A 26401-nucleotide genomic window follows, 5' to 3' on the forward strand; every position below is an offset into this window, starting at 1 on the left:
TATATGTCAAATGACCGAAAAGGTGTGGGTGGTTGCCATTTAGGGCTGCCAGGCTAGTGGGAGACCAGGGTAAAGGGATATGAGCAGCAGCCGTCAGCAGTGGTGTGATGTCACTTCCAAACAAACCATAGAATTTCTGGTGATTCCTAGAGAGGACTGACATCTTCTGGTTTTCCCCAGAAGTGACATCACACTGCTGGGCCAATGGCCATTTTTTTTTGTCTGCACAGCAGCAGGAAACGAGAAGTGGGAAAGGCCCCCACTGCCCCCACTGTGGGGGCTGGCAATCCTAATGCCATTCTCAAAACTAACCCAAAAGGACCTTCCCAGTCCCATACCACTGTGTGGCAAAGATCAATCTACTCTGAAGAAAATTCCCACAATGTTTTATTTATTTATTTATTTATTTATTTATTTATTTCAAAAGTACTTACGTGATTTGGACATAGTATACTCCCAAGTGAAGGCAAGGGTCTGTGTTATAATAGAAGTGGAGCTGTTTCGAATAAATGTACTTCTATTTACTCAAATTTTGGATTTAATAATTATTTTAAATGCTCTGGCACTGGAAGAGGAAATCTAGTCTTTATCTGTGCTTGTTTCGGTTTAAATATGCCAAATATGAAATATGTCACCCTTTTGTGATTCCCCGTTTGAGAACTGACATGAAACTTCTCTTCCTTTGACTCCAATCAGGTGTGCATTGTGCAGAAGAGAGACAGCAAGAAAATGTATGCCATGAAATACATGAATAAACAGAAATGCATTGAGAGAGACGAGGTCCGGAACGTCCTTCGAGAACTACAGATTATGCAGGGCTTAGAGCATCCCTTCCTTGTCAATCTGTGGTAAGGAAAACTTTCTTTTATAATACCCTCTCCTCTCTCTAATCCTCTGTGGCCGGGGGCTGTACATTTCCGACAGAGAGACAATTATACCAGCCAGTGGGCATGGTGGTAGACCCAGGGCTTTTTTTCTGGGAAAAGAGGTGGTGGAACTCAGTGGGTTGTCCTCGGAGAAAATGGTCACATGGCTGGTGGCCCCGCCCCCTGATCTCCAGACAGAGGGGAGTTTAGATTGCCCTCCGCGCCACTCGGCAATGCAGAGGGCAATCTAAACTCCCCTCTGTCTGGAGATCAGGGGGCGGGGCCACCAGCCATGTGACCATTTTCAAGAGGTTCCGGAACTCCGTTCCCCCGTGTTCCTGCTGAAAAAAAGCCCTGGGTAGACCTGTTAACTTAAACATCAGACTAAAGAAAAATAGTGTCCCCCAAAAGGAAATTTAATGAGGAAAAGCTATGAATGCTGCTCACATTGGTTTCCAATCCTTTACTGAAACTGCCTATGAAAGCACAGAACATTTTTAAAAAATGGTGAACCCCATTTTTCTTAAATTGCCAACCAAATGCTACATCACATCCTCAGGCATGAAAATTGCTAATGCTCCTTCTTGCAGCTCCTTATTGGAATTCAGGGGGGGAACGTTCTTCCTGATTGCAGCCAAAGGGCCTACACACAGGGCTGATTCGCTTGCCTTTGTTACAACCCCCCTCTTCTAAGTCATTTTTCAAGCACCCCCCCCCCAAACCCCTGGCTAAAAACAGAGCGCCAAAGCTGCCATCCTTCTCAGAAAAAGCCTGCCTTCAGCATGTTCAGTCTGCCATGGAAACATTGTCTGAGTTCTCTGGAGTGTCTAAAATTGCAGATGACTTTTAAAAAAAGAAAAATGTGTTATTCTTTATGTCTAGCTTTCAACTGCCAATCATAAGCTTTCCACAGAGGCACAGATAGGCTATTCAATCCACTCCTTTTCTTGGAGATCGGCCTGTTGTTGTTGAATTATGAGGGAACACAATGCAGGGGGGAAGACTATGCCGCCTGTCAAAAAGCTGTCAGTTTTTGTCCTAGGAAAATCTATCATGAGACAGAACTTTCTAATAAATGCTGATCACTGAAGCTTATCTAAATAGGCTAACAGTGCAATCCTAAATGGAGTTACCGCCATCTAAGTCCATTGAAATCAATGGGCTTAGACTGAAGTAACTCTCTTAGGATTGCACTGCCAATAAAGATTTATTCTTGTTTATTAACTCTTCCTCATCCTCCCTATATTTCCCAATGAGATTTCTACTTTTCCTTATAAAATCATTTCCAGTTCTTCAATTCTCTTTTGTCTTATGGTTTCTAAGCAACTGTTCAATAGACCACTATTTCCTCCCTTTCTCTCGCTGACTTCCTGTCTCCTTCTCTCCATTCATTTATCAGCTCCTGGAGCTAGACCAAAGCACTTACTCCTTTCAGTCTGACACCCCTGTTTCACAGAAACAGGCTTATTAAAATCACTGGTGTTGATCAAGCGTGTTTATACATTTTTTTATCACTCTCTGCTTTGCGTTGCCTTTCAACTCAAACCAAACTTCTTTCACAATGTAATTCTGTTAGCCCAGACATTGCTACCATAAATCACTCTTATATCAAGCAGGTAGGTAGGCCTGGATAAAGAGTCTTATAATGGGCCCCTCTGAACTGATCATGTACCATGCAGAGGTGAGTCAATTTTGGCTTCTCTCAGCCTGATTGGAGTATAAGGCTGCATTGTACAAATTGTGTAGCTAATCAATATGCATAGTCTTCGGTACAAAACCTGTGTACAAATTTGATATCATTTAAACAAAACTCCAATGAAATGAAATAGTTCATTATAGAGAAAAAGCAGAAGGTAACATGGACCAATGGCCTGACTCCATATAAGGCATAGGTTCTAAGCAGCTCTCTCTATCCTCCCAGGGGGAGGGTTGAGACCTGGTGCTTACCTTCTGGCGGAGCCGTTCAACCCCTTGCACGTGCACTTTGCATGTGTGCACTCTGCACGTGTGCACTCCAGTGCTGACATGATGATGTCACTTCTGGAAGTGATGCCACCACACTGGCTGCGTGGCAACGTCACTTCTGGAAGTGATGTTGTTGTGCCGGCCGTGCAAGCGCTCTGCACAGAGCTGATTCATCCAGTTTCGGGCCCAAATCAGCCCCAAACAAAGCACAGAACTGCTTCTGTGGGTGGCGCAACAACGCCACTTCCATAAGTGATGTCACTGTGCTGGTAGGGAGTGTGCACACAGCGTGCATTTCCTGAGGTGCTTGCCAGTGGCAGGCAAGCTCTGGCAGCTTGCCCCCTCCCGCTGATTGCTGGGCGATTGGCAGACAAGGGGGCAAATCCTCAGGAGTTTGCCCACCACTGGTGGGCACCTGGGGACCCTAGCCCTCTTACTCCACACAAACTGCCACTTGGAAGACTGGTTGCCTGTCTTCCATGTCCTATTTGAAAAGTGGAAACTGTAGTCTAGAGCCCAGTTTTTCTGAGCAGAGATTTTGTCCCAAGTACATTGCCAGCCTTTCAGATTCTCTTCTATTCCCAGGGGACAAAGGATAATACTCTACTTGCTCCTAGTGGTGAGCATATTTATTTATGAGACTCAAGGTGGATTACATAGTGTGAGACTAGCACAGTCAATATCAAGCACATTTCAATAAACAATGCCATAGGGTAAATAGATACAACTTCGCAAAGACAGAACATTAGCAAAAATCCAATACAGAGCTGAATGCTGAAGAAATTCTAGAACTGACATCAGACAATATAGAACTATCCAGTAGGGTCATACTCAGAGCTTTTTTTCTGGGGAAAGAGGTGGTGGAACTCAGTGGGTTGCCCTCGAAGAAAATGGTCACATGGCCGGTGGCCCTGCCCCCTGATCTCCAGACAGAGGGGAGTTTAGATTGCCCTCCGTGCTGCCGAGTGGCACGGAGAGCAATCTAAATTCCCCTCTGTCTGGAGATGAGAGGGCGGGGCCACCAGCCATGTGACCATTTTCAAGAGGTTCCACGTTCCTGCTGAAAAAAAGGCCTGGTCATACTTAAAGTAACATACTTAAAGCCCTGAAAGCTCTGCCAATTATTAACAAATCCTCTGAGGAGGCATTCTTGCCAACTCTGTAAAGAGGTGAAATTAACAAACCCTCTGAAAACCAATCTTTGCCAGCTCTACAGAGAGAGGTGAAATTCAAACTACGCTTCTGATCCTGCACTGGGCAGGGGGTTGGACTAGGTAGTCTGTATGGCCCCTTCCAACTCTACGATTCTATGATTCCCGGCTAACATTGTGTCTCCCTTCACTTGGGCATCCTCGTGTAATTCATCGCATGGAGTTTAGCTCTCAATGGGAGGGATCTGCAAAAAGAACGTGGCATGGGGCACAGGCTAAGCCAGTGCTGGCAGTGGGCATAATGAAGAACTGAAATTCATGTCCTATAAAATTCAGCCCAACCAGCATTCCTGACTGACCAGACCGGGGTGGGTGGGGAGAGGGGGTTGTCATTGCTCCAAAATCAAAGCAGCAGTTCCCCAAATCACCTCAGAGGGCATTTTTTCCCACTGAGAACTAGCCTTGTTTTTCCTATTACGCCCTTTGCCTTCCTCCATCCCTGGTCAGTGGTGGCAACTTTTCTCCTGAAGCCCCCCTTGCCCTGACAACAGAGGAAACAAAAGTCGGAGTCACTTTGGCTTTTGCATCTTAATGATATAAATATTTATTTACTTCATTTATACCTTAGTTTTCTCCCCAGTGAGGTCCCCATGTAGCTTACAGCTTCCCCCCCCCAATCCATTTTATCCTCACAATAACTTTGTGAGGTCAGTTAAAATCAGTGAGCTGGATGGAAATAAAGGAGGCAGGGGTCATTTCGTAGAAAAAGAGCTGGAGGAACTCATTAGCATAACTCATTAGCATATGCCACACCCCTTGACATCACCAGAAGTGTGTCATTAGCATAACTGATTTGCATATGCCACACCCCCTGACATCACCTATCCTGGCTGTTTTGGACCCAGTCCTGGCCATTCAGGGCTGAAATTGGGCCCAAAATGGCAAAAGGGGCTGAAAATGGCTCCAAAGGGCACGCAAAATAGTCAGAATTGGGCCACTGTTGAGCAGGAGAGTGATCCACCACCCGTCAGAGGCCCGATCCGGGCCGTTTCGGCTCCAATCCAGGCCAAAACGGGCCCAAAATGGCTGAGAGTCAGGTGGGCGGCGCCACCTGTCATGTGACCTCTTTGGGAAACTGCCAGAACTGTGTTCCTCCTCAAAATGAGCCCTGAAAGGAGGTATGTGTGGAGGTCATCATTGACTTTTGCCCAGGGCCCCAGAATCACTAAACCACCCCTGTCAGGCAGGGGATCTGCCCGCGTGGCATGAAGCACACACAAAACTAGTGGCGCTTCATGACCTGCCTTTTCTCTGATTCCTCCTTGGCAAGCCACCTTGCCAAGCTATGTGGTCCCTGCCAGAACAAATTTTTATCAAGTATGTGTACTATTTTTGTTGAACCCATCTGGCAACGCTACAGGAACATCAAGTTGGGAGTGAGGCAAAATAGAGAAAAGGCGAGGAAGAGAAATTGAGTGTAGAAAACAAGGTGAGGAGAGTGAAAGGTATGAGGCAGGGCTTTTTTTCTGGGAAAAGAAGTGGTGGAACTCAGTGGGTTGCCAGCACAGGGGGCAACTCTTGGCGGGAGGTGGTGCCCCCGGTACCGCATGTGCGGGCACAAAGGGCATGCATGCTCCCAGGGCCAATGATGTCACTTTGGGTCAGCTGGAATAAGGGGGGAGTTTTTAAAAGTTTAAATTGTCCTTGGTGAAAATGATCACATGGTTGGTGGCCCCGCCCCCTAGTATCCAGACAGAGGGGACATTAGATTGCCCTCTGTGCCACTCCGGCACGGAGGGCAATCTAATCTCCCCTCTGTCTGGAGACTAGGGGGCGGGGCCACTGGCCATGTGACCATTTTCAAGAGGTTCCAGAACTCCATTCCACCATGTTCCAGCTGAAAAAAAGCCCTGGTATGAGGGTTAAGACTGCCAACTCAGAGCTAGGAAATTCCTGGAGATTTGGGGGTGGAATCTGAGAAGGGTGGAGTTTGGAAAAGGAGGGAGCTCAAAAGAGATGTGATGCCATAACGTCCCCCCTCCAAAGCTACCGTTTCCTCCAAGAGAACTGATCTCTGAATCTAGATATCAGCTGTAATTCTGGGAGAACTCTAGGCTCCACCTAGAGATTGGCACCATTAGGAAGGAGACTGACAAAGCAAGAAGGTAGGGGGCTGTGTGGAGGGACAAGATTTTCCTTCTCTGCAATATTCACGGTTCCCTGCTCATTTGAGCTGATTCTTCAGCAAGTCTATCCATGTGTATCTACTTATCAACTGAACTCATCAGGTGAAGTGACTTCTGGTTCATGAAAGCTTATGCCCCAGTTATTGTAGCAGACCACAGGAATTGTTGTTCTTTCAATTGCAGCAGAACAAATTCCTGCGAAATTTAAAACAGGCTGGTCTTTCAAATGGTGAGGGTAAGTGGGGGGGGGGGCTTATAGTGTCATCCTGAGCAGAGCTTCACCCTTCTACGGTGTAACTAGGGTGTAAAATCCAGTTAAAAGGATCCCTCTGCATTCTGGTCCTCTGCTGAAAAGGCATGATGCAATTCTACTTTCTGTAAGTCCTTGGTGACATGAGATACTCTGGCTTGCTTTCCAGAAACGTCACAGAATCAGTTTTAGGTCTCCTGTCCTCCAGGCCTTTCATGGGCACCTGGCCAGAAAAAGATGAACTGCTGTGGCGTTTAGCAGAATGGAGACAAAGTGCAAGTTTCACTGAATGATTTCTGCTCATCAGGCCTGACGCTGAACTGATAGCAATTCAGGCTGTAGCTAGAGGTGCAAGCTCTCCAGCTGCAGGGCTTGAGCAGGGCTGCTAAGAGTCCATTGTTTTCCAGATAGGGTCCCCTTGGTGCCTTTTCTCACAGCCCTCAGACCCAACCCAAAATTAAATCACTTGAGTAACCTGGTTCCATGGGTCCCTGGGTGACTATGGTCAGTGGAATTCCTCCCTTAGTCTCCCCCGCACCCCAGCTTGATAGCCATGTGAGCAAGTGTTGGTTAAGTGCTTTATTATATTTTTAACTCCTTTTTTATATTTTAATAATGACTATCAAACGGGAGGAGATAGCTTCTTGACTGAAAGAAGGGTTGGCCAGTGCTATGGACAGGGGACAAGTATCTTCATAACCAACACAAAGGCTGGACAATGGCTGTTTCCACACTGTCTTAAAATAGTGGCAGGCTCCTGGAACGCTGGTGGCGTCTTCACACGATATGAGCTGAAAAAATGCCCCGCATCCATTTTAAAGAAAACATTGCGCAAAGAAGCAGCCAGCGTTTCGGGAGCCTGCTGCTTTTTTAAGGTAGTATGGAAATGGCCAATAAGCAGGAGTCATTTCATAGAAAAAGAGCTGGAGGAACTCATTAGCATAACTCATTAGCATGACTCATTAGCAAGTGCCACACCCCTTGACATCGCCGGAAGTGTGTCATTAGCATAACTGATTTGCATATGCCACACACCCTGACATCACCTATCCTGGCTGTTTTGGACCCAATCCTGGCCATTCAGGGCCAAAATTGGCCTCAAAATGGCAAAAAGGGGCTGAAAATGGCCCAAAAGGGGCCCAAAATGGTCAGGATCGGGCTGCTGCTGAGCAGGAGAGTGATCCACCACCTGTCAGAGGCCCGATCCGGGCCATTTTGGCCCCAATCCAGGCCAAAACGGGCTCAAAATGACTGAGAGTCAGGTGGGCGGGGCAGAACTGTGTTCTGGCACATTCCCCCTCGAAATGAGCCCTGCCAATAAGGATTGTGAAAATCCAGATTCTGCTCCAAACCAAGGGAACAGCTTTCTCTAGATCTGGAGAGAGAAAAGTACACAAGTGCACCAAACAAGATGAGTGCCAGATGACAACTGGTTGACTGTTAAAGTTCTGTCCATCTTTATGCACCTGAAGCCATCTCACCTCTGCATCTCCTTAACTGGGAAAGTTGTACAATGTGGGGGGGGGGGGGAGTGGGTAAGCCACATTGGGAAGGGAGGTACACAAGACTGAGAGGAGGGTAAAGAGTAGACATGGGCACGAACCACATTACGAACTTCAAAAACCCACGAAATTGGCGATCGTGTGATTGCGATCCAGCAGATCATGATTGTCCTCAGCCAACAAACCAGCGTTCAGAAGAAGTGTGGTTCAGTGTGTTTGGCCGTGGTTTGGGAAGCCAGACAGTCAGGCGCCATCGATCAATTCCCTTGGAAACGGTGCTGGGGGAGTGCCTGAACTCTGTCTGTGCTCCTTCTGTCGCCCTGAAAACCCGAATCGAAACCCAGCTTACCTTGATCGGCAGGTCTTCCTTCCAACCACAGAGCTGCAAAGAGGTTACAAGTTGGGAGAAGACACCCAGGGGAGGGAGGGGGGAAGGGTGTTCTGTAGCCACGGGCACTCCAATCTCATCCCTGCAAACCCTGATAGGCAGCTCTGACGGTCAAACACAGACCTCCTGCGTTGCTCTATGGGACCTCAGCTTATAAAAAGCACTGCGATCCTAGGCTGGCTTTCACTTTCAGCAAGCAGTGGAGTGTGAGAGCTGTTGCTTGCTACTTGCTAGCCTTTGGGGATAGACAGAGAGAGTATAATTGAGCTTGGATTTTTGTGGGGGGTTCCTGGGGGCCTCGGATTGGAGAGGGTATAACTCCAAGATCCCTATTGCAATCTTGACCAAACTTGGGTGCTGGCTGGAGGAGAGTCTGCTACACACTCCCTGTGAATATGGGCTCTGTAAGTGCAATGGGGGCTGTTCTGGCGCCCACGAACTGCGAACTGCAAACCGTTTCGGCAACGGAAAATGTTCGTTGTGGTTCGCGACTTCAGGATCGTCGTCAGCACCGAACCAAGAACTGCTGATTTGTTAAATTTTTTTGGTTCATGCCCATGTCTAGTAGGGAGCATGGGTAGGGTATAAGTATGACTTCTTGGACACCCCAAAGCCGCACGTTTTTTCCAAGGTTCCTGCCCAACCCCTCTGCCCCTCCACTCCCATTGGTTCATAAGAGCAGACAGATCCAAATGATTGGAAATAAGTATTCCAAGCAATTTTCTGAAGAAATTGGAACTGTGCAAAGATGAAATGATTTTTGATACTGAAATCCAAAGTTCATTAGTTCAGTTACTCTCTCCTAGAAGCTATTGGCTGTTTCCACACATCCTGGCATAGCACTAAACTTACAAAACAAGAGCATCTTCCTGGCGTGATTTCTGACATCATCGCATCAGGATTCCGTTCTCGTGGCACAATAACATCAGAAACTGCACCAGGAAGACTCATGCAATTCTGTAAGTTTAGCACTATGCCGGGACGTGTGGAAACGCCCGTTGTCAGGCAAATCCTCAAAATAAGTAAAAACAAAAGGACCCATATAAACCTCCCACTGATTATAAATTGACAGTCAAGCATGTGAGTAGATTGTGTTCACTCTTTCCTCTTTCCCAGGAGGGCTCTGAGATCAATTTTGTTACCTGCCTGAGAGCAACAGTTCGATAAACAAGAGCTTGGATGTTGTTCTCTCCACAGGTTTCTCAGCTTCACTGCCTACAGTGCTGTTTCAGAACCACTTAAATATCCTTTTTCTTCTTTGAAACAAAGATACAAACGTATTTGCTAAATATGTAGCTATGCCATTATGCTAATCAGATGTTCATTTTGGTTGTGCGTATTAGGAATGGCATATTAAATTTAACAGAGCTCAGCCTTGGCCATGTTCCAGTCACAAGCGAATACTTTAGCCATTCCATCCACTTCAGTCCCAACGTAGCCGAGGGAACAGAACTGGCTTCAGTCCAAGTAGTGCAGCTTAGTTCCTTTGTGAATCACAGTTATGCTCCGAAATATTAGAAACATTTAAATGCTTTAAATCAAGAGTTTTCAAACTGTGTTTTGTACGGTTGCCAACTTCCAGATGGGTCCTAGAGTTTTCCCAGAATTGCAAATGATCTTCAGACTATACAGAACAATTCTTTGGAGGAAATGGCAGCTTGGGAGGGTAGTCTCTATGACATCACATCCTGGCTGAGCTCCCTTCTTTCCCCAAACTCTACCAACACCAGGCTTCCCCAAATCTCCAGGTATTTCCCACCCCAGAGTTGCCAACCCCTCTAGAGGTTACCTAGAAACTTATCAGAGGTCTTCAACGAAGTAATGGTGGACAGGCTTCCTTTTTCACACAGGACAACAACAAGGCCCCAGTGGTCAGAGCCTAACATGTGAGACTTCTAGGGTGTTGTATCATTTGCAACACACAAAGGTTTCCTGACACTTGAATCAACGTGAAAATGGTTTGCTGAAAGAAGCCGATTTAAAACGTATCTCATTAACAACAACTGAATGCACATACGTGGAAACAAAAACTGGGATCAAGTTTTGAACTGTGCTGGAACTTGAGATGAGGATTATGAAACTACAATCCACAAACGTAACGTGGGTTTTATTTTCGTATCCCACCGCTAACACCAATTATGACCTGCCCTCCTCCGCTTTTCCTCTTCTTTATCCTTAAACAGCAGAAATAGCACCTGAGGCATTTTTAAAAATTCAAAAATAACTATTTTATTTATTATAGAGAAGAAAGGTCAGATGAAATCAGGGGTTGAACAATTCTGAGGTAATTCAATACAGAAATCTCTGAGGTAAAATCAGTACATGCATAGACATTCGTGCTTATGCTTTTCACAAACACTTAAATTCTTAAGTTTAGGGGCTTTTGTTCCCATGTTTCCCCCCAAACACTCTAGTACATTTTATTTTACTATTCTTTTTCTCTTTGGGGTTTTCATGCAGGCATGGGCTTGCATGGTTTCCCCTCTGCTGGTGCAACTGCTCATAAAGCACAGCAGCAACGGGGCTTCTATATGGTAGGTTTCCCTGCAGTTCTCTGCCTCAGTCCCTCAGCAATGGCCACCACTACCCCAGGGCCCCTGTACCACCAGGATTTTTTTTAAAATCAGCATTAGAATATCATTATATCAAAATGGCATTATGCCAACATGTGTTCTCTGAATTCCCAGCTTTCATTGTTTAAAAAAACTTATGCTGTAGCCCCTTTCATTGCAGAGATATAAAGGGAAAGGCATATGTCCACGATAGGAACTAGATACTTTTTAAAAAATGAAAGCTGGTAATTCAGAGAACCTGGTACACATGTTGGTATAACATTATATTGCTATAACAATATTCTGGGTTTTAAAAAAAATATTAAAAGCCTTTCAGGGGCAGTGGGAAGTAATGGCCACTGTGTGGGAAGGGGCAGAGAAAATGGCTGCCGTGTGGGTAGGAAAAAATGAATTTTCCCACCCACACAGCACCCACCCAGGCTTTCTTTCCCAAAACTACGGACCAAAATAACTTTAAAAATGCTTTGCTGCATCTTTCTTTCTCCACAACAAATTTTTCAGAAAGAAGCCTGAGCAAATCCTGGCATGAACAAAGGGGTCAAGTAAAGAGATGTCTTCGATGATCTTTCCCCAACTGGCGGTAGTTCATAAGAGGACATGCAAAGCAATGGTTAAGAACACTGCAGGGTGCTTGATTTGCATAATATGCAAATTAGGTTGCCCAGTGTTGCCAGAATATGGCAACCTTATCTCAGATCAGATTCTTGTCCTAATGAATACACAATGATATGGAGGATCTGAAGAAGCCAAAAACTTTGCTAGCAGAATCTTTATTAACCTCTGGCATGTGTACATTATACTTGTGTCTTAATTATGACCATTAATGAGTGTTAGTTCGTTTCTTTGGAGACAGGCAATTGCAGTGAATTTCTGCTCTTAACACTCCCTAGGGTCAGCAGCACTTCAAACCGAGTAGGCAGTGTATAAGGCTTAGCTTCTACAGCAATAAGAAACCTACCAAATAAAATTATTGGTACAATTTTATATATATAACTTTATTTAAAGGATTTTGCAATTTAAATAATGAATTTTGCAGTAGGAGGAAAGATATTCTCATTAAAGGCAATTCTTTCATGCATACTAAAATTCAAATGGTAGCTTGCATGCGTAAGTGAACAAATAGAGGCACTCAAAGGAGAAAACGTAAGGTCCCAGACAAAAAGCTCTCCTCTTAAATTTCAAAAATATCCCAACAATTTACTGAAGTGCAAGAGTGCAAAAGTGCAATCAATCATATATATACAAAATATCCTACAGATATATCAAAAAGAGTCCAGTAGCACCTTTAAGACTAACCAATTTTATTATAGCATAAGCTTTCGAGAATCAAGTTCTCTTCATCAGATGCCTGATCAAAACTGGGTAGATACAGAAGAGGAGGGGGAAAGAGAGGAAAGAAGAGGGCATAAATCACAAGAGGACAGAATGCAATTAGCATGGATGCAATCAAAACATTCCTTTGCTTGGAAATGTAAACATCCCCTTTTGGTGTGCAGTCAGTTTGCTGTATTAGTTTGTAGCAGTGAAGGTATCCAATTCCTATGTAGTATAAGCCTTCGGTAACCACAGCTCTCCCTGCCAGTTGCATCTGACAAAGAGAACTGTGGTCCCCGAAAGCACACAGCCCCCCAATCTTAAACGACTTCTCACTTACAATCATGAATCGGCCAGCAGAGTCACCAGCACAGGTACCAGGCCCTGCAACAGACCCAGATGCCAGCTCTGCCCCTATATCTACCCAGGGAATACAATTACAGGACCCAATGGCATCAACTACACTGTCTCTGGCTCTTACAGCTGCTCATCCTCCAATCTGATATATGCCCTCATGTGCCAACAATGTCCTTCTGCTCTGTACATTGGACAAACCAGCCAACCTCTACGCAAAAGAATAAATGGACACAAATCTGAAATTAGAAATGGAAACGTCCAAAAACCAGTGGGAGAACACTTCAATCTACCAGGACATTCCACCAAAGGTCGCTGTGGTTCAACAGAAACCTTTCAAAAACAAAATCCAACGGGAGGCTGCTGAATTGGAATTCATATGCAAATTTGACTCTGTCAAGCTGGGACTGAATAGAGACTATGAATGGTTATCACATTATCACAGGTAACAGATTCTCTTTACAGAGGCGTGATCTGGGGAGCCCAGTGACGCCTGGTGTGGCCTTTCGGGGACCACAGTTCTCTTTGTCAGATGCAACTGGCAGGGAGAGCTGTGGTTACCGAAGGCTTATACTACATAGGAATTGGATACCTTCACTGCTACAAACTAATACAGCAAACTGACTGCACACCAAAAGGGGATGTTTACATTTCCAAGCAAAGGAATGTTTTGATTGCATCCATGCTAATTGCATTCTGTCCTCTTGTGATTTATGCCCTCTTCTTTCCTCTCTTTCCCCCTCCTCTTCTGTATCTGCCCAGTTTTGATCAGGCAGCTGATGAAGAGAACTTGATTCTCGAAAGCTTATGCTATAATAAAATTGGTTAGTCTTAAAGGTGCTACTGGACTCTTTTTGATTTTGCTACTACAGACTAACACGGCTAACTCCTCTGGACCTACAGATATATATTCCAATTACATATATCACAGTCAGTACTTTCTAAAGTTAACACACAGATATTGTTGTTAGTACCAATTTGTCAAAAATACAAGGCAACCAGAATCCACGTTCGTCTCAAATAAACAGTTACATAACCAGTAAATCTGGAAAAGAATATAAGACCAAATGTCCCAGTACACAAGTCTGCCTTTGATACTAGAATTGACCTGTATAAACTTATCAGATTGCTGAAACTTAGAAAATTGTTTGGGGTTACTTCAGACAATAAAGAAAGAGATGCTCGCATTAAAACTAAGTCTACATTCGTTCCTCATATACAAGAAGCCAACACTGAGACCTTTGAGAGGGTTTGTATATATATGATTGATTGCACTTTTGCACTCTTGCACTTTAGTAAACTCTTGGTATATTTTTGAAGTTTAAGAGGAGAGCTTTTTGTCTGGGAGCTTGCATGCATAAACCTGAAGAGCAGTTTTGGACCAGAATGTATCCAAGCCATGCAGGCTTGGTATTCCCACCAAGTATTCCCACCATTTGCTCAGCAGTTTCAACACATTCCATTGTTTTTGTTAGCTATTTGAATTGTATGATTGTGCCTCCGTTTTGGGCATCTTCGTGCAGTGTCCTGTTTGTGTTGTGCATGATTTTCTATGGTGTTGACCAGGGCTTTTTTTCTGGGAAAAGAGGTGGTGGAACTCAGTGGGTTGCCCTCGGAGAAAATGGTCACATGGCTGGTGGCCCCGCCCCCTGATCTCCAGGCAGAGGGGAGTTCAGATTGCCCTCCGCACCGCTCGGCGGCGCGGAGGGCAATCTAAGCCCCCCTCTGTCTGGAGATCAGGGGGGCGGGGCCACCAGCCATGTGACCATTTTCAAGAGGTTCCAGAACTCCGTTCCACCACGTTCCAGCTGAAAAAAAGCCCTGGTGTTGACCAACATAATTTGGTTTTCTGAAGTGTAAATGTATTGTGATATTCCCTGCATGGTATTGGCCTGGCTGCTTCCAATTGTTTTGGCCAGTCATTAAGTTGGAAGTAATTATATAAAAGAGGCTCTGAAGTGTTAAATGATAGATTGTTCAGGAAAACTAAAGAAAAGAAAAGATATAGGCACTGGTCACTTTACTTCTTTTATTTTATGAAACGCAAAGATGATTTATTGACTTTCCTGATTAGCACATAGCTCTTTATGTATTGTGGTTTCCAAGTTGCCTTTCTTCTTCGGTGGTTATTATAGACTGTTGGCCCTCAGTAATTTTGCTGTAATTATTGCGTCTTTAAGAAGTTGGTTGTATACTGTTGGTTCTGAAGAGTAATATAAAATAAGATGTTTCCAATGTTTAATTTGTTGGGTACCTATGTTTTATTCATCGAATTAGTTTGTTATGGTGCCTTGTGCTTTTTCTATATGTTCAGTAGAACTGGCAACTTATTTCATAGCAGTTTCTGTTCCTTTGAAAGCCAATTTTTTAAAACAAAAATCCAATGCCAATCAGTGTCGGTGAAGAGTAGGGTTGCCAATTCTCGACTAGGAAATTCCTGGAGATTTTGGGGGTGGAGCCTGGGGAGGGCAGAATTTGGGGAGGATAGGGTATAATTCCATACTTCCCACGCTTTCCTCCAGGAAACTGATTTCTGTTTTCTGGAGATCAGTTCTGGCCCCACCTGGAGGCAGGTAACCCTAGCTGAAGCCCTTCGTAGTATTTCTTCTGGAGGAAGTACAGTCAGTTCACATGCAAGCCATCTGAGTATTTTTCATGCTCTGGTAAAATGTAATACACTTCCTAAACTTTCTTTCAGTTTTGCAAGATAAAAAAATATTTATTGCAAAGAAATTGCTATCATAAGAAAATATTTTGTTTCCAATTTATTATTGCTATTTTTGTTGCACTAAAATGAGATATACAAAGAAGCTTGGTTGGGGCCAAGGCTTTTCTCTGCCCGGTTTGAAACCCTGTCATGCTGGGGCACAGTCTTCTTGAGCTCTGGGAATATACCCACCTACCACTGGGTAAACAATGCCACCTATGAGCAGGGTGAATATTGTATAAACTTTCTCTACAGCAGTGGAAGGATCCCAGATCTCAAACTTTTCAAACTTGCACATGACATGGGGGGGGGGGTGGAATGCTTTCACAAGATTTAAGAGTTCCCCCCTTCCATAGGGTGAGGTGAAATTTGCCTCTGATGTGGCATGCTAAATTATTTCACCCGCTCATGTTTAATAGAGGCATATCCTTGGAGCGCAAAAATTCAGATCAATTTGGGAATAAGTAGTTTTGCAGTAGTGATGTGTGTGTTATGCACTCTCAAGTCACCTCTAACCTATGGCAACCCTATGAAGGGAAGACCTCCAAAGCGTCCTGTAATTAACAGACTTGCTCAGATCCTACAGACTGGAGGACGTGGCTTCTTTTATTGAGTCCAGCCATCTTGTTTGAGATCTTCCTCTTTTCCTTCTGCCTTCTACTTTTCCTAGCATTATTGAATGTCATTTTAGCTTTTAGGGAGAGTTCAGGCTTGATTTGTGTTTTTGGCTGTCCGTGGTTTCTGCAGGACTCTCATTCAGCACCACATTTCAAATGAATCAATTTTTTTCCTGTCAGCTTTCTTCACCGTCCAACTTTCACATCCATACATAGCAATGGGGAATACCATTGTTTGGATTATCTTGATCTTGGTTCCCAGAGAGACATCTTTATCTTTAAGGTTCTTCTCTAGCTCCCCCACAGCTGCTCTTCTGAGTCTCAATCTTCTTCTGATTTCTTCATTGCAGTCTCCCTTTTGGTTGATGACTGAGCCGAGGAATAGAAAATGTTGAACAATTTCAATTTCCTCATTGTCAACTTTAAAATTGTGTAATTCCTCAATAGTCATTACTTTTGTCTGTAGTAGTGGTACATATCAGCATTTGGGGGAAAACCCCACTCACTGCTATAATTTATTCTTTCCCTCCACTGGTGAGGAGGAGGCAGCCTGAAACCCTCCCCCTAATTGCCACAAAGAAGTGCGCCTGTGCTCAACTGTTGTGTTGTGATAGCAGTGGCGTCACTCCATCTTATGGCTCCCTCCTACTTTGTAAAGGCTGCCTTGGACATGTCGCCAGGCCAGGCTGTAATCTGAGGCAGCCCTGGCTGCTGAGCCATTCGCCCTGGCACGGAAGGCCGAAGCATCCGTGTGATAGCTTTTGAGCAGACGAACTGCAGGAGGCGATGCTGGAGGCTTCCTTCCTGTCTAGCAATGGCGTTCTCCCTTGAGCCACCTCAAAATGACACCCTGAGCAATGGCCTGTGATACCTGTAGGGTGAAAGGGCCCTGCCTAACAGCCTAGGCTCTCAGGCAAACTTAACTGTCGAGTGTGGGGTTAAATGAAAGCCCTTCAATGATTCCAGCTCCCTTCAGTCCCAGAGGGACTAATTTGATAAACTCAAAATAACTACAGCCATAGGAGATATTTAACATTTATAATAATTGTGGCTGTTTCCTCAGCCTCTATTGAAGTGGAAAATTTGGAGGTATTTCCGCAACAATTTGCATGTCAAAACATTACAAAAATTGAACAAATTGTGCGGCTGAAAAGAACTCAGTGAAATGCAGCCTTCTGTGGCAGCTTTTGAATGTTAGAAAAGTTATTGTAAATATGGCTGACAGTTCCTATGCACAGAAGAAAGGCTATGAAAACACAGATTAAAGCGATGACATGGATCTGCAGGCTTCCATGTGGAACGTCTTTAGTGTTAACAATAAAGAATAGTAACATTTTGGTTGTTGTGGATTTTCCGGGCTGTATAGCCATGGTCTTGGCATTGTAGTTCCTGATGTTTTGCCAGCAGCTGTGACTAGCATCTTCAGAGGTGTAGCACCAAAAGACAGAGATCTCTCAGTGTCACAGTGTGGAGAAGATGTTGGCAGATAATTTAAATCTACTCAGGAAGGTGGGTTTGGGCTGAGACATCCTGTAAGAGTTTCCCAGGGTGTGGAATGCTAATGGCGGGAGGCTTCACTGTATCCTGAGGAGGTTCTTTTGCATATGGATTGGTGCTTGATATGCTAATCTTCTCTGCAGGGCTATTGTAGGATGTAGAGTATTTTGTTAGCCTGGTGTTTTTCAGGACTGGAAACCATGCTCTAGTCATTCTTAAAGTCTCTTAAAGTCTCTTCTTTCCTGTTGAAATTGTGCTTATGCTCATGAATTTCAATGGCTTCCCTGTGCAGTCTGACAAAGTAGTTGGAAGTGTTGTTCAGTATTTTAGTGTCCTGGAATAGGATACTGTGTCCTGTTTGAGTTAGGCTATGTTCAGCCACTGCTGATTTTTCTGGATGGCCAAGTCTGCACTGTCTTTCATGTTCTTTTATTCTTGTCTGGATGCTACGCTGTGTAGTCCCGTTTGGACCAGTCCATTGGTCTGTGGTCCGTGAGTCCAGACATCTTGGCTCTGATCTATCAATTCCCTCAGCAATGGAGGGGACAGCCACAGACCTTCTGCAGCCCTTAAAAACTTGATAGGCAGCTCTGCCAGAGAGCTCCCATTCTGCTCTAGGTGAGTAAGGAGGAAGAATTCCCTAGGCAATGGAGGGGTGGACATTCTGCAGCCATAGGAACACCAATCTTAGCCCTCAAAACCTTGATAGGCAGCTCTGCCTGCCAACCAGAGAGCTCCCATTCTGCTCTATGCAAGCAAGGAGCAAGAATTAATTCCCTAGGCAATTGCTGGGGTCTGTGTGGTGAGTGAGGGGGCTCTTCCCCTACCCTTTTCTGTTTGATTTTGCTTCATGGCAACTTTTTGGTGCTGCAAACCAATGCAAGTCAATTGGCATTTACAACTCCTAGTATCTACTGGAAGTTTCCTGGGGGCAGCCACTTTGGGGGGGTCTGTAACTCGCACCTCTGAAATGCAATTTTGGCCAAACTTGGAGGCTGGAGGAGAGCCTGCTGAAGCCTTGCTGCGAGTTTGCTCTGAGTGCAAAGGGGGCAGTCCTAGGGCCCCTCAAAGTGATGGATCATGGACCAATGAACTGGTCCATGAACGGGCTGGTCCGTGAAAATTTTGTGGTCCATGGTCCGTGAAAATCGATGGACCATGGGCCAGCAGTCCATAGAATTTCCCAGTCCATGCCCACCTCTAGTAGAGAACTTGGCTTCACCTGTTCACAGAACCCAGAGGCAAAGTGATCAGAAGTTGATCTCACAGTGTTCCTATAATTAACACGTTGAAGGAAATAACAAATCATAAGACCATCCGAAGAGTCCTGCTGGATCAAACCGGCAGTCTGACTAGTCCAGCATCCTATCTCACGGCAGCCAACCAGTTACTATGACGGGCCAACAACAGGACATAGAGGCATAATGTTTAAAAAGCTGTATTCCTAACATCCTATGTGCCATTTATAAGGACATGTATAATTTTTGTTAACGCAACCTTGCATAGTGTTTTAACTCAACACTGCAACGTCTGTGCAGTGCTGCTGCCAGATTTCCTCCACGCAATGCTATCAAGTCAGTGTGGTGCAGTGGTGACAGTTTCAGACCAGAAGGAGGAGGGCCAGGTTCAAATTCCCACTTTGCCAATAAGCTCATTCTGTGATCATGATGAGCCAGTTACTCTCTCTCTCAGCCTAATTTACCTCACAGGGTAATTATGAGGACCAAATGGAGGAGGGGAGCCACTATACACTGCTTTATTTTTTTATTTTTTTCAAATTTGTATTCCGCCCTCCCCGCTAGTGGGCTCATATTAAACATATTGTATTAAAAATACAATTAAAATTCATGTTAAATAAAAACAACATTTAAAACAGGATGGTGGACAGCCTTCACAGGGAGGGTTTTATACATCCCTTTTTTCCAGGCCGGCGAAGGCCCAGCCTCAGCCATATGCCTGGCGGAACAACTCTGTCTTGCAGGCCCGGTGAAAAGATAGCAGGTCCTGCCGGGCCCTGATTTCAGCAGAAAGAGTATTCCACCGGCCCTGGCTCTAGTTGAGGCTAGGTGGGCCTCCTTGGGGCCAGGGACCACCAACAGCTGTTTGTCCCCTGATCGGAGTGTCCTCTGGGGAATATATGGGGAGAGACGGTCCCGTAGATACACTGGTCCCAGTCCGCACAGGGTCAATACCAGAACCTTGAATCTCATCCGGTACTCCACTGGCAACCAATGCAGCTTGCGTAAGAACGGTGTTATATGTGCCCTATTTGGCACTCTCGTAATAACACGCGCTGCTGCATTTTGTACCAATGAAGGGCAGGATAAAAATGTGAGAGAAACTCTCATGAAATGGGTCTTGATAATCCATCTCAACCAAGAACCACTCCTCAAATGGAGATGAAAGGCCAGCACCACTTGAGCACTTCGCCTCACATAGAGATATTTGCTCACAGAGGACATGGGGCCATTAGAACATTAATGAGATGTGTCTTACAAAGAAAATGTTTGATTTCGGAAGATATGTGAGCTGACATCCACATGAGAAATAATATATTTGTTCCAACATGCTGATTTTAAATTAGCTGAATCAAGTCTCCAGAAATGAGTCTCTTTCCGCTAGTTTTTATAAAGTTAAGTCTGGCTGGTCTTAATAACTTGAGCTGGGATCAGGCTGGGAGAGATGATTTAGAATGCCAGCTGCAAAGTATTGTGGGATTTTGAGCACCCAAGCCAAAGAGCATAAATCATTCATGACAGCAGCAGCGAGGATTTCTCTTCGTCGCCTGCAAGGGCTGTGGAGTGTGGCAGAAAGGGCATAAAACAGGAACAACTGGGCGCTTACAAGAGAGTTATCACAAAAGAAAAATGGCCATCAAGCTCAGAAGCCCATTTGTCTAGGCCCAGTCAGTAGCAGTAGGTGACTCTCTTTTGGAGCCACAAGAGCAATTTGTTTGAGGCAATTTAGGAAAGAATCTGTTCTTGCCTCAGGGGAAAGTATCACTTTATCTGCTGTAATGATTATGGACCAGTCAGTACAATGTGGATTTATCAAGCCCTCAGCATACATTTCTTTATATTGACCTCATTGAAAATGAAATTTTACTGGAGGAGGGGGGGAGCTTTCGATAGGTTTTTGACACTAAATGGCAATTTTTGAATTACCTTCACTTTCCCCAGAGAGGTGAATGTATCACAAAGGACTTTCTTTCTCTGGAGAATACGACTCTCTGCTTGAGGAATTTCAAAAAATCCTGAAGAGTTCGAACACCAAGAATACAAGGGTAAACCAGAGACCTAATAAATCCTGGTTTGATGACGAATGTAGAAAAGTAAAAAACTCTCTCTGTGTTAACTATTTTAGATATATATATGAACCAGGGACAGTAACCTTGGAGGAATTAAAAACTCAAAAATCACAGTATAAAAAACTCCTTCAAAGGAAAAAGCAGGAGGCAGTTGTTCTCGCATGGGAATAATTAAATCAGGCGACAAAGAACAACAATTCTACCCTATTCTGGAGATTAATTGCACAACACTCAGGCAGTGCTCATAAGATGACAGACACCATAATAGTGCCAGAATTATGAGGAAAACACTACAAAGATTTGTATAGAAACTTGGCAGGAAATTATCATCAGACAGTAGATCTTAGTACCCTTCCAATATGGCAGCCGGTGAATCCCACAGAAGTGAAGCATCTTATCAAATCTTTAAAGCAATCAATCAATCAATCAATCAATCAATCAATCAATCAATCAATCAATCAATCAATCAATCAATCAGATTTATTTACAGTTAATAACCAATACAGACTTGTAAAAAACATAAGTGAGTATCATACACAAAATACACCACTTTGTAAAAATAATTATATAAATATATAATTATATAAAAACTTGGCAATATAAATACAGAAGTGTGGGCTTTCAGGGTTAGAAATAAAAGCAGATGTTACTCCTTTGCACATTCCCTGCGGCTTCTACAAGCCGCGGCTAAAAATCTGGCACTAGCCAATGGGATCTGGGGATCGGCACCTAACAGGAGCTTATTAATTAGCTCTGTGTCAGGGAGGCTCAAAAGCTTCTTCAATGCAATGAAAGGGAACAATTGGATACAACCGGAAGCAGAGCAACTGGGCGGGGTGGAGGGATTGTCTTTCCTTAAGAAGGCTTTTTGACTAACTTAAAATGACTACAGCAGTTTGGCTTAACAATTTCTTCAGAAGTAGTTAGATCAATAAGTCAAAATATAAGCAGCAACAGAGGAACAGGGGACCACTAATTTCATGCCTGACTTTTAGATCAATAAGTCAAATATAAGCAGCAACAGAGGAACAGGGGACCACTAATTTCATGCCTGACTTTTAGAAAAGATACAGAATATTTTGTAGGCGAGTCTCTGACTAAAAAAATTAAGTTTGTCCAAACAAAAACTTCTCTAACCCCTACACTACACTAGCTTTTGTAGGGGGTTTTGTGTGTGCTGATGAACCAGCAGCAAGCAGCCAGGCCTAGGTGAGTCATGCAAATCATGTGGTATCAAGTCGCCCAGTGGTTGCTTCTGGGCCTGGCCCAATGAGTCTTCCCTCAAAGGTCAAAACAACCCTGGAAAGGGCCCTGCTCTGTCCACCTGGCTTTTATTGGCAGAAACCAAGCCTGGAATACTGGCTAAACTGTTTTGGTTTACCTAGCAATAACCATTGAGAACATCTGGTTAAAGCTACAGTCACTCCTTTTATCATTTTGGGTTTTTTAAAAAAACTTTTTTTTTAGATTTCAGATTTTTCTGCAAACCTGGGACATTTTTCAGGGACGTAAGAAGATCTGTCTTGTCTGTTCATGGCTCCAGTCTCTGTATTTAAATATCTACAGATCAGAGCCACTTGGCTATTAGTATATAAGATCGATAAAAACTAGTGAGTTCTAAGACTACTGTTTTCACCATCTGGAACTGCCGTTGTCATATCTGTGTACAGCCATGCCATGGTTGTCTGTTATATTGCTTGTGCAACAATATGCTGAACCTATCCTGCCTTATTGCTAACTTAATGTATACTCTCTCTGATCATTCATAACTAGGGATGTGCGTTTCGGCATTCAGAATGCCGAAAGAATGCCGAAACAAAAGTGTTTCGGCTTCTTTCGGGGAATGCCGAAACGTTTCGGGGAATGCCGAAACGTTTCGGGTAGCCGAAAGAAAAAAGCCGAAACGTTTCGGGATTCTTTCGGCTTTCTTTCGGCTTTTCAATGGGAAAATGCCTCCGTCTTCCCGGACGTCTGGGGGAGGCATTTTCCCACCGAATAAGCCCAAAATTGGTGGGGACCTTCCTCTAACCCTTCTCTAACAACCACCCAAGTTTCAGACAGATTGGACTTTGGGGGGCCATGTTATGGCCCCCCAAAGCAGGTCCCCCCATCCTCCCATAAGAAAGCGAAGGAGCAGCATATTGTTAGCATGCTGCTGCTCATCTTTCTTCATTATTTCCTATGGGGGAAAAATGAAGAGGCAGGCTTCCTTTGCCAGGGGTGGCATTTTGCATGCAAAATGCCCCCTTACCCTCAGGGGCCTTTCTCCCACCCCTCCTCCCACCCCCCACCAAGGCTCAGCCTGCTCCCACTTGGGGGGGCCATTTCATGGCCTCCCCAAGTAGGTGCTCTAATCTCTACCACTGACAGCTGGGGGAGGCTAGTGTTGCCAGGGGTGGCATTTTGCATGCAAAATGCCCCCCAGCCCTCAGGGGCCCTTCTCCCACCCTTCCCCCCACCCCCCACCCAGGCTCAGCCTGCTCCCACTTGGGGGGGCCATTTCATGGCCTCCCCAAGTAGGTGCTCTTTTCTCTACCACTGACAGCTGGGGAAGGCTTGTCTTGTCAGGGGTGGCATTTTGCATGCAAAATGCCCCCCAGCCCTCTGGGGCCCTTCTCCCACCCTTCCTCCCATCCCCCACCAAGGCTCAGACTGCTCCCACTTGGGGGGGGCATTTCATGGCCTCCCCAAGTAGGTCCTCTCAGCCCCTAAAGTCCACCCCTTACAGCCCCACACAAACCCAATTCCCCCCAGCTGCCACACACAGACCCAAATCCCCACATTAGCCCCTCACAGACCCAAATCCACCCCCACCTGCCCCACACCCATAACCCCAGGAACAGGCTGGCAAAGGCCAGCCCTCTCCCTTTGTTCCCTATGCTGGGAACTTCTAAACTCTCTTTCCCTGGGCAATTCTGCACAGCCCAGGGGTGCCACAATGGTGGGCACACTTCTGAGTGCCAGCTGGTCCCTGTGAAAGAGCACCTGAACCACAGACACCCTCCCTCAAATTCCCCCCCCCCCCACCTACAGAGATGGCTGGCCAGCCAGCCCCATTGTTCCCTATGATGGGAACCAACTGCACAACAAAGAATAAAACAAGAACAACACAAAATAAAGTTTTTAAAAAATTATTTTCTCCCTTCCAAAGTACAAGTAGGCAAAGCATTATGACACATTACACCAGCAGTCCCCCACACAGAAAAATAACACAACTCACTTAACATCAGAGAATCACAAAGCATGATTCCTGTCAAAAAAACTTTATTTCTTGAACAGCTTTAGGTTACACAGCAGGGGGGAGCACCAAAGGGCATGGCAGCACTATCTTACACAAAAATAACACAACTCACTTAACATCAGAGAATCACAAAGCACAATTCCTGGCAAAAACACTTTATTTCTTGAACAGCTTTAGGTTACACAGTAGGAGGGCACAACAGGGCATGATAGCAATGTACTACAAAAAATAATACAACCCACTTCACCGTATTTGACAGCAATTGTGTTTGTGTGATTCTCTGATGTGAAGTGAGTTGTGTTATTTTTGTGTAGTACACTGCTTTCCTGCTCTGTTGTGCCTTCCTACTGTGTAACCTAATGCAGTTACAGAAATAAAGTGCTTTTGACAGCAATTTTTTGGGGTGATTCTTTAATGTGAAGTGAGTTGTGTTATTTTTGCGTAAGATACTGCTTCCATGTCCTTTGGTGTTCCCCCCCTGCTGTGTAACCTAAAGCCAGCCTGTTCCTGGGGTTATGGGTGTGGGGCAGGTGGGGGTGGATTTGGGTCTGTGAGGGGCTAATGTGGGGATTTGGGTCTGTGTGTGGCAGCTGGGGGGGAATTGGGTTTGTGTGGGGCTGTAAGGGGTGGACTTTAGGGGCTGAGAGGACCTACTTGGGGAGGCCATGAAATGCCCCCCCCCAAGTGGGAGCAGTCTGAGCCTTGGTGGGGGGTGGGAGGAAGGGTGGGAGAAGGGCCCCAGTGGGCTGGGGGGCATTTTGCATGCAAAATGCCACCCCTGGCAAGACAAGCCTCCCCCAGCTGTCAGTGGTAGAGATGAGAGCAGAGCACCTACTTGGGGAGGCCATGAAATGGCCCCCCCAAGTGGGAGCAGGCTGAGCCTTGGTGGGGGGTGGGAGGAGGGGTGGGAGAAGGGCCCCAGAGGGTTGGGGGGCATTTTGCATGCAAAATGCCACCCCTGGCAACACAAGCCTCCCCCAGCTGTCAGTGGTAGAGATTAGAGCACCTACTTGGGGAGGCCATGAAATGACCCCCCCAAGTGGGAGCAGGCTGAGCCTTGGTGGGGGGTGGGAAGAGGGGTGGGAGAAGGGCCCCTGAGGGTAAGGGGGCATTTTGCATGCAAAATGCCACCCCTGGCAAAGGAAGCCTGCCTCTTCATTTTTCCCCCATAGGAAATAATGAAGAAAGATGAGCAGCAGCATGCTAACAATATGCTGCTCCTTCGCTTTCTTATGGGAGGATGGGGGGACCTGCTTTGGGGGGCCATAACATGGCCCCCCAAAGTCCAATCTGTCTGAAACTTGGGTGGTTGTTAGAGAAGGGTTAGAGGAAGGTCCCCACCAATTTTGGGCTTATTCGGTGGGAAAATGCCTCCTCCAGGCGTCCTGGAAGACGGAGGCATTTTCCCATAGAAAAAAGCCGAAAGAATGCCGAAAGAATGCCGAAAGAATCCCGAAAGCCGAAAGCCGAAAGAGATTCTTGTTTCGGCTTTCGGCTTTAACGATAGAGAATCATCTTTCGGCTTTCTACTTTCGGCTATAGCCGAAAATTTTTGGCTTGCACACCCCTATTCATAACCATATTGCAGATGCTACTTGCTTGGGACCCAGAATGGGCCTCCCTGGTTATCTTAGAGAAATATGCGAGTCTCGGCTAACCGTGGCCTTGGTGTGTCTAGATGCCAGCTTTCACTGCTATTCCCAGATGCTGGGAATACTGTATTTTATACTTGATGCATAGTCATAACTAAATAGATTCTCACAGAACTCGAGTAGGCTTGCACACCAAAACCTTAACTGTCATTTGGAGGGCGCGGGAATATCAACTATAACAGAGACTGTTTTATTTGAATTGTCACTTCTGCCAAACCCCGTGATGAGGTACAGACCTAAATTGCATAGATTCTAATACAGCTACTTCTGCTGGAACCAACGTGTGTTCACTGTGGATGGGCTTGAGGGGTCTACCTGCCAGGGACTGACAGGCATCTTAGATTTAACATTTCCTCCAGTGATCTATATATATTAGTGAAATGAAGCAATTATGTTAGTATTAAGATTAATGTTTTGGATTAGGGCACATTTTAGCTTTGAGTGTATGTTACTATCTACTCCACTTTCTCTGGAGTCAGGACTTTTAAAACCAATAGATCTCACTTCCACAATTATTTTTCCAGGTATTCTTTTCAGGATGAAGAAGACATGTTCATGGTGGTGGACTTGTTGCTTGGAGGTGACTTGCGTTATCATTTGCATCAGAATGTACAATTTAATGAAGCTGCAGTGAAATTGTATATCTGTGAGTTGGCCCTGGCCCTTGACTATTTGCAGAGGTATCATATCATTCACAGGTAAGTGACCAGTCCTAAAGCAAAAATTATATCTACTGAAATCAAAGTCATGATTTGATGGGGATATTGTCCAGAGAGGCTGGGACAAAGATTATTTGCATAAGGGTCCCCATCCTTTGCTTCTTTTATGTGT

The 26401-nt window shown here is 45.0% G+C and overlaps 1 protein-coding gene across 2 annotated transcripts in view; it reads left to right on the forward strand.

Annotated features, from left to right (window-relative positions):
• Positions 1 to 714: 714 nt before the first annotated feature.
• STK32B (serine/threonine kinase 32B) overlaps positions 715 to 26401 on the forward strand; it is a 68482-nt gene continuing 42795 nt past the window's right edge. For both annotated transcript variants that reach the window (XM_054999329.1, XM_054999330.1), the window contains exons 1-2: positions 715 to 848; positions 26095 to 26268. In XM_054999329.1, the coding sequence (XP_054855304.1) occupies positions 730 to 848; positions 26095 to 26268 (293 nt within the window). In that variant the 5' untranslated portion in view covers positions 715 to 729. The remainder of the gene's footprint in view (positions 849 to 26094; positions 26269 to 26401) is intronic.

Source organism: Eublepharis macularius, chromosome 15 (genome assembly GCF_028583425.1).
Source record: "Eublepharis macularius isolate TG4126 chromosome 15, MPM_Emac_v1.0, whole genome shotgun sequence".
Lineage (NCBI taxonomy): Eukaryota > Metazoa > Chordata > Lepidosauria > Squamata > Eublepharidae > Eublepharis > Eublepharis macularius.